This window comes from Hetaerina americana, unplaced genomic scaffold (genome assembly GCF_022747635.1).
Source record: "Hetaerina americana unplaced genomic scaffold, ioHetAmer1.1.p SCAF_26, whole genome shotgun sequence".
Classification (NCBI taxonomy): domain Eukaryota; kingdom Metazoa; phylum Arthropoda; class Insecta; order Odonata; family Calopterygidae; genus Hetaerina; species Hetaerina americana.
The window spans coordinates 5606171-5618740 of record NW_027286830.1 but is presented as its reverse complement, the minus strand read 5'-3'; the positions used below and the strand labels follow the sequence as shown (position 1 = coordinate 5618740).

General features: G+C 40.7%; 1 protein-coding gene across 1 annotated transcript in view; it reads right to left on the bottom strand.

Moving 5' to 3' along the window:
* Positions 1–12329, bottom strand: part of LOC139689615 (carboxypeptidase N subunit 2-like) — a 545189-nt gene extending 532860 nt beyond the window's left edge. Inside the window, exon 1 of the mRNA XM_071586786.1 lies at positions 11883–12329. Within this exon, the coding sequence (XP_071442887.1) occupies positions 11883–11907 (25 nt within the window). The 5' untranslated portion in view covers positions 11908–12329. The remainder of the gene's footprint in view (positions 1–11882) is intronic.
* Between the last annotated feature and the right edge of the window lie 241 nt (positions 12330–12570).

Genomic DNA, 12570 nt, shown 5'->3' with positions numbered 1-12570 from the left:
ATTTTCTAAATAATTTTCAATTCCGGCACATACTGGAATTAACTACATAAAATATTTTAAATATAATAACATTCACGAGAATCAATTGAACTTAAAATAATATAAGCCATAAAAACGGACGAATAATAACAGCAAAAAATTGATGAATATTCGACAAAGAATCAAGAAATACGACTTGTACTTGTTTACTCAAATACTGGGCTGGGCAACTTTACAATTAAACTAGTAAGACACTAAAAAATAAAATTGGAAACAAAATCTTATTCCTACATTACTACAGAACCACTCGTCCGTACACTGCACTACGTAATACACTCATATCCTTTCTTAAGGCATCCATATATTAAAATGTATGCATAACCTTATATTACCACGTAACCCCAAGATTATCCCCCGGAGAAGGATAAAAGGAATATTATCCCGGCCTGGACATGACAAGTGGGTTGTCTGCGTCTAGGTTTCAGACTGCGAGGAAATGTTAAAATGGAAGTAAGAGTGGAACTGAAGGAAAGTGGTGTGGACAAAGAGGAATCAACTCACGAAAGAAAATTGAGCAAACAATGAAAATCGAAGGACAACACCCAATATTTTTTTGCATAACAGCAAAACGTTTTTGGCGTGCAAAACTCAATGTCATCTATATTTATGAAAAATCAAAGCTATTACATAAAATAAAGAAACGAGTTATTTATAAAAATTTTTAATGCGAGATGTTTACCTAATAATTAAAGGGATACCAATTAAACTGACACTGCGGCACAGATGCACCAACCCTGAGTACAGTTAAATTGGTTATGTAAATACTGTAATTTTGCCTCCTTGTGCATCTGTATCCTGCGACAAAAAATAAATGACTAGAGGTCCCGTACATACCACCTTACATACCTCCATAATAACTACAAATTTTTGCGTACATCTAGTTGGAATGCTGAGATTCTGAGAATCCTCTGTTTTTGATCCGAACACGCACTACATTAATAATTGCTCGATTTTAAATCAATGAATATTTTAAGGAAAATTACCCACTCTACGTAGTATTTTACCAGTGAAGCAGGCAGGCAAGCATGGATAATATGTGTACCATTCTCGTATTCCTAGAAAGATCTGTCAATATTATCCAAAAAGCCTTCTTCTCATAGCCAGACTATTAGCTGATGTAGCCGGCACAATTTTTCATTGTATGTACGTATACACTCACGTGAACCAAACACCTGTACAAATCTCGGAAATTGTCAACCGGAACTTCTACTTCATATGACGGTGTCAAACGAAATATAATTCTAATATGCAAAAAATTTAAGATAAGTAAATACTCCTGTGCCCTTTCTATTTTATGAACCTAAACATTACCTGCACAGTAGATGTCTAGACAATGCAATGCAAGCACAACTAAGGAGGATTTACGTGTCAAATTTTAAATTTATTTCCCTAAAATAAGAAAATCCACTAAATAAGAGCTGGTTTGAATTCACGAAAGTTATTCTAAACATTGAAATTGTTAAAATACTGGTAATACTTGCAAAAAACATCTTCACGTAGTTGCATGAAAAAACGTCGACCGATGGGGCAAAGCTATTTGCCATAAGTATCTCCCTTCCACCAATTCAAAAGATATAATTATCGGAAATGGTGCCAGCAAGCAACGAGCAAAATCTCACGGCGCCTTAGGGGCGACAACAGATGTAAATGGGGACTGTATCTCCATCGCCCTGCATACTTGGTTCGTCCTCCTCTCCTTCCTCCAAATTCTCATTTGCCCTCCCTCCCCGGAAACATCCACCCACTCCCCACTCAACGGTCATTTTCACGAGGAAACTGTTGTTCTTCCATTCCTCCTCCGTCTATTACCAATGCTACTCCCACTGACCCCTGATACCCTGCATTAAAAGATAAGAATGTGCCCTCATTATTATTATGGCATTATAATATTACTAAGTACATAATAATTTACCCTCAATATTGCATGAGCGCTGCAGATGAAGACATTAAAACCACGCTTGTGAAATAATAAACCCAAGCAGATTATTATTTCTTTTATTTTAAGATGTGGAAGACTTTCACTCGTTAAATACTCCAGAGGTGACCGCATGAAAAATTTTCCGGGTCTCCGATCAGAAAATTATTCCCATCAGTTGCGCCATAAATGTTGCACATGCAATTCCATGTCTTTATTCAACGGTATTATAAGAAAAAAATTAGAAAAATACATTATTGCTTTGATAAATCTCCATCAAGAATCAAAATAAAGTAATAACAAATCAGCACTGCATTCGAGTGTTCCTGGATGTAGTGCTGCATTCAGAAATTTCTTCGAGAAACTACATCATGGTGGCTTCATGTCACCGAAGCAATGAAGTTTAGAACGTTTTCTTTAAATCACACAAAAGAATTGTAATATTTTGTCAACTAATATCGGAGTACATACATCATTTGTATAAAAAGTACCTGAAAAAGTTACGGAAAAATTTATTTATTTCACATATTGCTTCCATGTATCAAAATTCTCAAAGTTCATCCCTTGAGCGTCGACATCCTTTTGCCTTTTGACTCGAAGGCTTCCTGGTAGACGGATTCCGAAAAGCCCTTAAGGTTACGCGTGCAATCTTCTTTGACGGCACTTAAGTGTCTCATGGTGGTGTACTTCGAGGAAGGATTTCACTTTCGGGAATAGGAAATAGTCTGCTGGTGCCAAGTCGGGACTTTAAGGGGGTTAGGGAATTGCCGTGATGCTGTTGCAGAAGGTCTTCGCAAGCAGACCTTGCTATTGGTCGTACGTCAATACCTTCGGCACGGAATTGGCCCAGATCTTTCGAATCGCCAAATTTTCAGGAATAATAATGTGTACTGTAATCTAATGTATGCTAATCCGATCTGCAATTATGCACATACCTAACCAACTTCCGAATTCAGCACTTCACGCAGACATCTAGAAAAAATTGTTACCGATACTTTTCATACAAATCTTGTACATCACCTACCACATTTTATTTCCACTCGTTGCACTCATGAGCATCTCAAAAATAAAAGCCCCAGATTTGACTTTGCATTAGAGGGATTATTATACATAACATTTTTTAAGCCGAGTAACACACTATCTTAAATTTGGATTTCACTCTACAATTTAATCTTAAAATTTTTAACCCTCAAACCACGCCAACTAGGTATTTTTGAATAAAAATATATTTAACCACAAAAAACATATATTCACTATTTACATGAGCTACCACGAAATTACCTACACCAAACGAATAATACTTTAAGGACTTCTCCAGCAACAGATTTTTCATTTGAAACATTAGAATTGAATGTTCTACGGCACACTAGAAAATTTACCCAGCTTATCGTCCTCTAAATTCACGGTTGGCACCTTTACCATCAACTGTTTTTCAATGTTGAAACAACCGTTACGGATGCTCCTTTGCCTTTAAACTTCCACATTGAAAAGTTACCCAGACACCTGCGCCATCTTACAGGTACGCGGGCGTTAAGCCTAACTGACTTGATTTTTTTTCACGTACTCTCTCTCCCAGAGGAATTCATGGGGAGGAGTCGACGTCAGACAGAAACGGATCTTGTTACAGATTCAGAAGCTGCCGAGGCGAGTCTCCAGGAAAGTTCGGTGTGTGTTACACATACAAAAAATAAAAGCATGGTTTCGTGGAATCGAATCAAAAGATTAAAGTTTTTAAGGAATAACATACCTCTGGAAAATACACCAAAGGTGAAATTTTACTTACATGACTCCGTTTCTATATCCATAAATAATGCAGAAATGGAAAACGTTCATATTTACAATTTATAAATGCAATTACAATGACATAACCAGGATAAAATGCAGTATTTTTTGTCAACACACTGGTAAGTATTGATCATTCATAAAAACGACTTCAGTTAGTCAGACCTTTCAGACTTTGAGATAGTTTCACTTAAACGAACCCTTTCTACTTGAAAGAGATATCTGTTTGAACTAATTATTTAAACATGTTTCGTTTTTACATGTCTTTATCAATAAGTAACGATAAGAAGCAAAACGAAAAATTCTCTTCTGAAATTTTAAGCGATGTGCCGAAAGGGAGGATTGAAGCAGCTGCAATTTTTATACGAAAGTGCTAAAATGACAAAAAAATGGCCGTTCACCATTGATTAAAGACTACTGTGATCGAAATTGCGTTCCCTCCATATCACTGAAGACTTGGTATTCACTTGAAAAGAGACAACAGGATTTCGATTTGCTAGATAAATTATACGGGGCCAAGAAGATTGAAAATCTCCAGCTGTTACGTCACTGTTCCTAGGCAAACAGTTCTCTGCCTGTGCGAAAAGTTTTCGATAGTTAAGCTTAGTTTTAGTTTAGAAGAAATGGACGATGCCCTGATTCTTCAAGATTATTTTTTTTGCGTATACCATTTTACCCGGCTTTTACCCACCCGCAATGACCTTCCGCTGGATTATTTGTTTTTCGTGCTCTCTATTGAAGCTATTCCTAGCGAAAAATCTTCAGAATTTACAGTCGTCGATAATGAATACATTCCACCGCAAAAGTAATAATCACTCATAAGAAGAGCGGCTGTTAGAAATCGTACTTATGAACATTTATAGAAATGTTTGTACACCTAATCGTCTCATAAAAATCATAAAATGGTGCATGAGAAGGGGTAGTAAACATAACGGGAAGGAGACTGAAAAAGGGATCGAAGGAAATGGATATGGAACAAGGAATATGAGTACAAATCTATTAGTTTTGACACCTCTTTCTTTAATTTTATAAATGGTTAAAACAGGTCGGTTTAATTTAAATTGCATAGAACGGATTTTTAAGAAGATAAGAGCCAATCGGCATTTTTTTCGATCATTTACATCAAGGGTAAAATCATTTGCAAGCATCAGGGCGAGACAGTAGCACAATTTTTATAAAAGAGTTGGGTTGACATAATTCAAACCGCCACAAGAGGAAATTTTCACGGACCTACCCATTCCTAGGCGCATTATCTAAAGTAGGCTAGAAATAAAAATATAGCAAGGAGCAGCACCTTTATGATTAATTTCCAATTTATCCATTTGATAAAACCTAATATTTTATCAACTCTCGCCAATTTGATATGCTTGGAATAAATTGCTGACCTTACTTACCGCAGGATATTTAATCAATCAACTCCATGCAAAGTTCACCTAAACTTGAATGCCATCTTTGATGAAATTATCAGACGCGCAAGATAGACCTTCGCATTAATGGACACTGATAAAAAACAATGAAGGAAGGCAATCTGATTCCCTCACAAAGAAAACCTTTCTATCCCACTTGAGAGATGCCTCGATGGGGCAGCTGCTCCCTTCCCCTCCATGACCCCGGGTGCTCTCTAACCTCGCGGGTTCACGCACAGCTCAGGAGGAAAGCATGTGGCGACGCTCACGAGGACCCTTTATTCCCCCTCCGACCCCTCTCCCCCCCCCCAAACACCCACCCACCGCCCCACCCCCTCATTCTCCCTCACGCCCGAATCCAATCCAATTAGAATCCTTGCTAATGCAGCGGGATCATGAATATTTCCCTCCCCCCCGCGACCCCGGACCGATTCCTCGCGTGCAAAACCGCTCGGCCTGAATGCGTCTGGGCGATTTTGCGGCGGACGGGGGGAGAGCGGAGGCGTGCCCGCGTCAGCGTTCCGTCGCAATCAGCTCCGGAGGTATAACCGCACACGGTTTATATACACAAACTTTTGCAATCGTGGACCAAGATTAAGAGCGGCCAGGAGAACTATCGAAGCACGCGGAACCCCTTCACATCACAAACAGACGGGGAACTTCGTGCCAGGTTTGTTGAAAGTTGATGTATTCCTCCGACCCCAGTTTTTACTTTGATCATCCTCAGGTGAACCCATCCATCGAGAGAGTACACAGGGCACCGAGGCATTTCTTTTTAATTGAACCAACCCCTCTCTCCCACTCCACCTCTGCCGTGGACCGATGATTACGCAGCACTTCGCGTCCGTGAGGTGACCACAAAACAAAATCCATACGCTGCGTGCGCTGCGCTGCCATTAATTCTTGGAACAATGCCTCGGGCGATGTTTGGAGGTAACGGCCGGCCCAGGCCTACGAAAAATTTCTCTTCGGCTCTATGACCTTCTCTCCGTATCTTTTAATTATCTATAGCAAGGGGTTCATAAATTGAGGGAGCGCACTTCCCCTGGGATGGGGAAGAGAGTTGTGATATGCCTCCCGGATGCAAATTGTTTTAATACATTTTTTCGCAAATTCTTTCAGTTTTGACTCTTATTGGACTAGCGGGGAGTTTTTTAATTAAGAGACTTCTTTGGCATGCAAAATTCATTCATCGTCTTAATTATTTCTTGATCGCCTGATCAGTCGATTTCAAGGGTGGGAAGTGTGAACTTAAGGATAATTCTCAGGAGGTGAGGGCGAAAAGGCTGGGGACCCTTGATCTCCATCTGAATTCAATGATACTCTCCCCTCTAAAGGTTCAAGACAATTGCTGCTTATGCGCCCGAGGGTGTTAACCTTGGGAGTCCCTATACTCCCCAGAGAATGGATGACATACATTATCATCGCGGTCAATGATTTGGTTCACACGTTCTGATAAAACTGCATGAAGCGGACTTGTTAGGGGCAATGATCGGTGCACTATTCTCCCAAGTCAACGATGCGGGTTAGGCTTTGGCTATTAAGTCCCTATAGAAAGGGTAACGGCATGCAGCATTGATTGTGGATGTTAAATGTTTCAAAATGAACAGTTACGGGAAATGAGAAAACTAAACTATGTACTCTGCATCTACGTCTACATTATATCATAGGAGTCATCACGCTGAGGTGTGGCAAGGTGTTAGGAGACAAACCAATATTATATGATTACGGATTAATGTCAAGTTTTCCTGATTCAATAGCAAATTACAGTTAGTGTTCTCAATCAAAGCAGCCACATCCCTTTATTCTCATCCCATATTTATGTGCTCTGATCTGCCGATATAGCGTTGAGCCGTAATAATTATCTCACTGTCACCAGTAAACTGTAGCCTAAGTTAACTGTACCCTTGCATTTATTAAGAGTTTCATTCCTCATCCCTTGAGCTTGGGAGATCCGTATCCCAGAGACTCGGGTATACCCAGTAAGCTTAATTTCCTTCTGCAAAAATGTCACAAATCTAGCTTATCTCCATCCTTATTTACCGCATGGATCCCAAACACTATACGCATATTCTATTTGTCACATCCCACTGCCCATAGTAGTCAACCCGAAGTTTGATTTGATGTAGTCTAATAAAGGGGCAATGACACGACCTTTCTTTTTCACTACACATTTCTATGCCATGCATAACGGAGACAAATTTCTTTAATTCAGACTCCTATACTTTTCTAATGTTTACATTCCATGGTATATGCTAAGATATTAAACAAGAGAGATCGCTGTTTGAATTATTTTGAGTACGGAGTGTAATGGTGCAGTATTCCGTACATAATATCCGCAATAACATATAGCTATACCAATGTTTCATGGTTTCGTTATTACCCTATGCTCTGCCTCTAGTGCGTAGCTTCACGCGTCGCTCATCTAATTCTTACCCGACGCATTGACCACATACGACAAGATTGTACCCAGTCCGCCTCTGAAAGAACGCCGGTTTTCGCAGACAGTAGTTGACGCGCAGTAGGAAAAACCAGAACTCGTTCCAACCGCGAGAGGGGGAATGTAAAGAACACCAACCAGGTCCCAACCCCGGGCCGCCCAGTCAGCATGACCCCGCACCGCCGACCCCCTAAAAGGAACGGGCGACGACCGCGCGGATCGCACGAACGGATCCAGGGTATGGGGTTATGAAAATACGGAACGGCGGAGAGGGTAACGAGATGGGGATAAGGAGGAGAGTTTAAGAAGGGTGCCGCAAAGGTGTGGAGATACCCTGGGGAGTGGTCTGCCCGAACCCGCGCGGGCAAGGCTCATCCCATGTGCGCATCAACCGGTTGAAGGGGGTGTGGGAAAGAGACGAGCGGTTGGAGGTCAGGGGAGGGGGGGTCAGGGGATAAGGATGGACAGGCGACGAGCGGCGGATGTCGCCACCTTCTAAACGGGGCGGCTAGGCAGGCGCAAGATGTGTGGTTTGCCATGATCCCAGCACGCGAGAACGATGACGCAAGAGAGAAGGACGCAGAGTGGTGAAGGAAATGAAAAGGCGACCGGAATGAGGAACGAGAGAAGGGTGTTGTCTTGTCTCCGTAGGATGGTACAAAAAATGGTGAAAAGTGGATGGTGGAGGGATGATTCGGAAATTATCGCAATATCGGATGAATCCTCAATCAACAAATTGGTTCACCAAATATCACTGAATTTTACGATTACATAGCTAAATTTATGGAAAGTGCAAAGCAGATGCACTCGTTTCCAATTCTGATTAATGCTGAAATTCCATTTGAGGATAAATTTGGATATAATAATCAAGTGACCGTCGAAGTGTCATTGCGCTGCAAATTTTCACCGCTCGAATGTAATTAAGCGCTGTGCAGCCACGCCTAAATTAACTAGGCTCATAACAGAACGCCGTTACCAGTCCTCTCAAAGCCGGCATGTCTACCAGAATTCAGAGTTAAAAAATTTAAAAACCAATAAAATAATTTGGTTTAATCGATTTCAATATATTATATACCTCTTATTAAACTTTCATACTCCTAAATTTAAATGAATATATTAGAACCATAAGATAAATTGAAATATTACGCATATTAATTTTTAGTCTTCTAAGTCACTCCAACACCGTAGTTCCTCAAGATCCTCCTTCCTAATTACTATTCTAACATATTAAAGGCACTCTATACTACAATCCTACCTTAAGTGGCCGTCGTTGCATGTGAATAGTGAAGGATATTTTTTTCCAACAAGTGGACAACATGGTGGTAGGGAGCACTAAAGAAGGTAGCGTACAAGTGGAGAGAGAGCCAGTTTTAACATTAGTATGCTATTGACAAAGGTGCTAAAGATCACGCCGTTTGATGCCCCACGAAAGAAGAACAGCACTTGAAATGCTCTCCAACGAGCGTCTTTATATTAATACAAAACCACTAAAAAATTCACCGTCGGCTACACTTTCCACCAAACCCCTTAACCAAACCCTTAGTAAGAGAGTACATTAGTCTTGGCACCAAGTAGATCCCCAGATCTTTATGTCTACAAGCGTTACAATAAATAGGTCAAAATTATGACGATAAATCAGAATACTTAGAATAAGTAATTTATTATGCATAAGGTAATCAAGTGACCTGAAGTAGTTCGGGCCTTTCTTAGAGAGTATTACAAATGGATTGGGGGAAAAGAAATATAAAAGGCATCCTTCAATACATGATTTTCTCCAAATTCATCCCCCGTCCCAGATGCCCCAAAAACATTTGATTTGGCAATGACACATCCCAACGTGGTGGTCAACCGCACGTACCAGGATTAATTCCGGCGGCCAATCGCAGGCTAACAATGCAGGCCCTCTCGCTGTCCGCGACAAAACCGCCAACGTTCGGCGACCTTTCCCATTCACCGAGGGCCACTCAAATCCACCGTGAATATTTGGCGCCATGTGAGGCGGCGAAGAAAATGGCCACAAACTAAATAACGCCCGCGTGTGCATTTTCCCACCGAGACGATGCCGACGGCTGATCAGACTAGTAATCAAGCCCAGCCCCTTTTCCATTTCAAGGGAAAAGGTTCAAACAATAAAAAGGCGCAAGATCAATCAAGCATGAGAAAATAGTAGATTGATTGAAACTTTATACGTGAAAAAGCTAACAAAACATTGTATTTATTAGAAGAGTACTGGGTAATTGTGGTGAAAAGGTCGAAGAGAAATATTATCTTTCGCTGGTTAGGCCTTATTTAGAATATGCTGCAAGTATATAGGATCCTCACGAAGTTGGATTAATTGCCTAATTGGATCGCGTCCAGCGTACAGGAGCTAGATTTGTAAAACATTGTTATGATAAACTTAGTAGCGTATCCAAAATAGAGCAGCTAGGCAGGGAATCACTCACGGAGAGAGGGTTAAATTATAGATTAAATCTCTTGCATAAATTGGAAGGACGTCTCTTTGGCAGTGATGTTGAAAATGTACGATTAGCCCCATCTTACAACGGTAGGAAATAACATGTCAGTAAAATTAAAGAGATTAAGTGTAGAACAGATAAGATTCAAGATGCACTTTTTTCCTCAAGTGAAGGAAGGGATGAAAATCTCTTTGTCCGATCGCGGTAGAGTCATATTCGGGTCAAAATTAGCCTGGTGTGTATTGACCCCGTGCCACACACCCTAACGATGGTTTGCGGGGTACATGAATAAATAAATTTACAAAGCCAAAACTCTTAATTTTGATTATTTTACCATTAGTTGATAATTTGATATACCGCTCCTGCCTCAGCAAATCATTTTACATCCTGAGGTCCTCAAAGAATGAAAAGCGGAAATCATGAAAATCATCCACGCAACGAGTTCTGAGCCCTTTACTTTCTACCACCTCACGAGAGCGTTATCATACACCATGATTACTAAATACTTAAACCCACACAAATTTAACATTATAACCTCTAGTTGGAGTTATGCCCGTTGATAGTTAAGTCTCATGGACAAATTTATTTAGTTTTGACATATTAACTTAATAAGGGGGCGTAAACATGGAGTTCAAAACTATCCACGACTGGATTATCTAAAAAACATACCGATAACCATACCAGGGATCAGTGGAAAGTTGGAAATAAGTTTAACTTGCTTTGGAGTTATTTCAACGACCTAACAAATGAAATCTTTGAGCTATAAAAATAAAGTAGAAATATCGCCTTTAGAAGTTCGCGACATATCGCCCAAAATCCAATAACGTTCTTGAACTAAAAATATAAACTTGACCATAGGTCTTAAAAAGCGCAAAACTTTCCCAATGAATTACACGCCGATGAAAGTTGTTAGCAGATTTTCAAATATGCCCACAAAAATTGAGATGGATTAGCGCAGAAGATCGTGGAAGCTTCTTCCTCGATGATACTAATTATGGACGCTAACTTAATGTTCTCTTTGTCTCAACGAGGCCAAAAGGGCGGTAGTACAAGTATTTTCACACCAATTGGTTTTTACGGATTTTCGATAAGGCAGATCTTTTGTTAAAAAATATATAAAAATACTACATAAAGAGGGATATATTATATAAAAACAATTAGGGCTTTAGTTATATCGTTCTGACAAAAAACAGGATGTCTACAGCATTCTTATAATTTTGGAATAATTTGTTGCAGTTACCACGGGGATTTAGTTGTTCTTGACCATGCAAGGTTTTCCTGATTAGCAGACAACTTTGCACGACTATTTATTCCGTCATTCTCTTCAATGAATCATTTTCTTGGCGCAGTTCAATTTACAATCAAAACAAGTGCTACGTATTTGGTAGAGATGCAGTTATCACGAAAGAAATTACTTTTGGAAAAACGTAAGCCTGAAGTAGAACCGCCAGAATTTTGCCAAACACATTGTTTCTATAGAGGATCTAAAACAATCTTTAATGTATTTTAGTATTCTTCAACCTACGGCATGCCCACAATTCACATTCTTTAAAGGAATAATTTTTAATTAACTTTTCAAGTTTTCAAACTCATTCTAGGAAAAAACTTCGCCACATATTCCGAAAGGCTCTCATACACACTTTCGATTAAGCCTCAGCTCCTGAATTGGTGTAGCGGACCAGCAGCGGTCAAGGAGAATTCAAGATTGGATTAAATGCCTTGTTAACGCACAGTGGATTTAATCTCTTTTGTGCCCACGTTTGAGTATTGAATGGCATAATTATAGAATTGCCAAACGGATCCCTCATCAAATAATAAATAACTGAACACCATCAGGGACTCACCTGTAAGATTCCTCGAGGGAGACATGCCGACACCCGCTGATAAACAGTTGAGAGCCGCAGTCGACTGGAGATGCCCCTTAGAGTCGTGGACTGTCTTCCCTCCCTCTTCTCCTCTCGGAAAGTAAATAAAACCGAGAAAAATATATTATCCTCTTCAGTACAATGGCAGCGGAGCTTTCACGACCGAAAATCCAAAGAGAAATGGGAACGAAAACAATCCCTTTCGACACGTCACGCTGTATCGGAGCACAGGAGATTTCGACGCTACGTGACGAAAATATTCACCGCAGATGAATTCCCTCTCCACGAGCACCAACACCACCCTCCCACTTTTACCCCCACCCGGAGAAACACCCCTTCGAAGCTTGCAATCCCGCAGGGGGTGTAGATCACGTTACCCGTCCGGTAGTCAGACGGACACGACCTTCCCGGGAGCCCTCAGACGAGTTGCCCAAACTCTCTCCCAAACACGCTCTTCTCTCTCCCGCCCCTCCCTCCCCCCACACAGGGGCCCGTCTTCGTCCTTCCCTTTTTCCAACGGATGTTGTGGTAAACCTCTCCTCGCTCGGACTCCTCGTTAAAGGTTGGATGCGGCGGAGGGGATGAATGTTCGAAAATGTTCCCCCGTCGCTCGCCGTCCTCGCTTGACGTGCCAGTCCGTGCTAAACTCCAACACGACCAGCCCTCG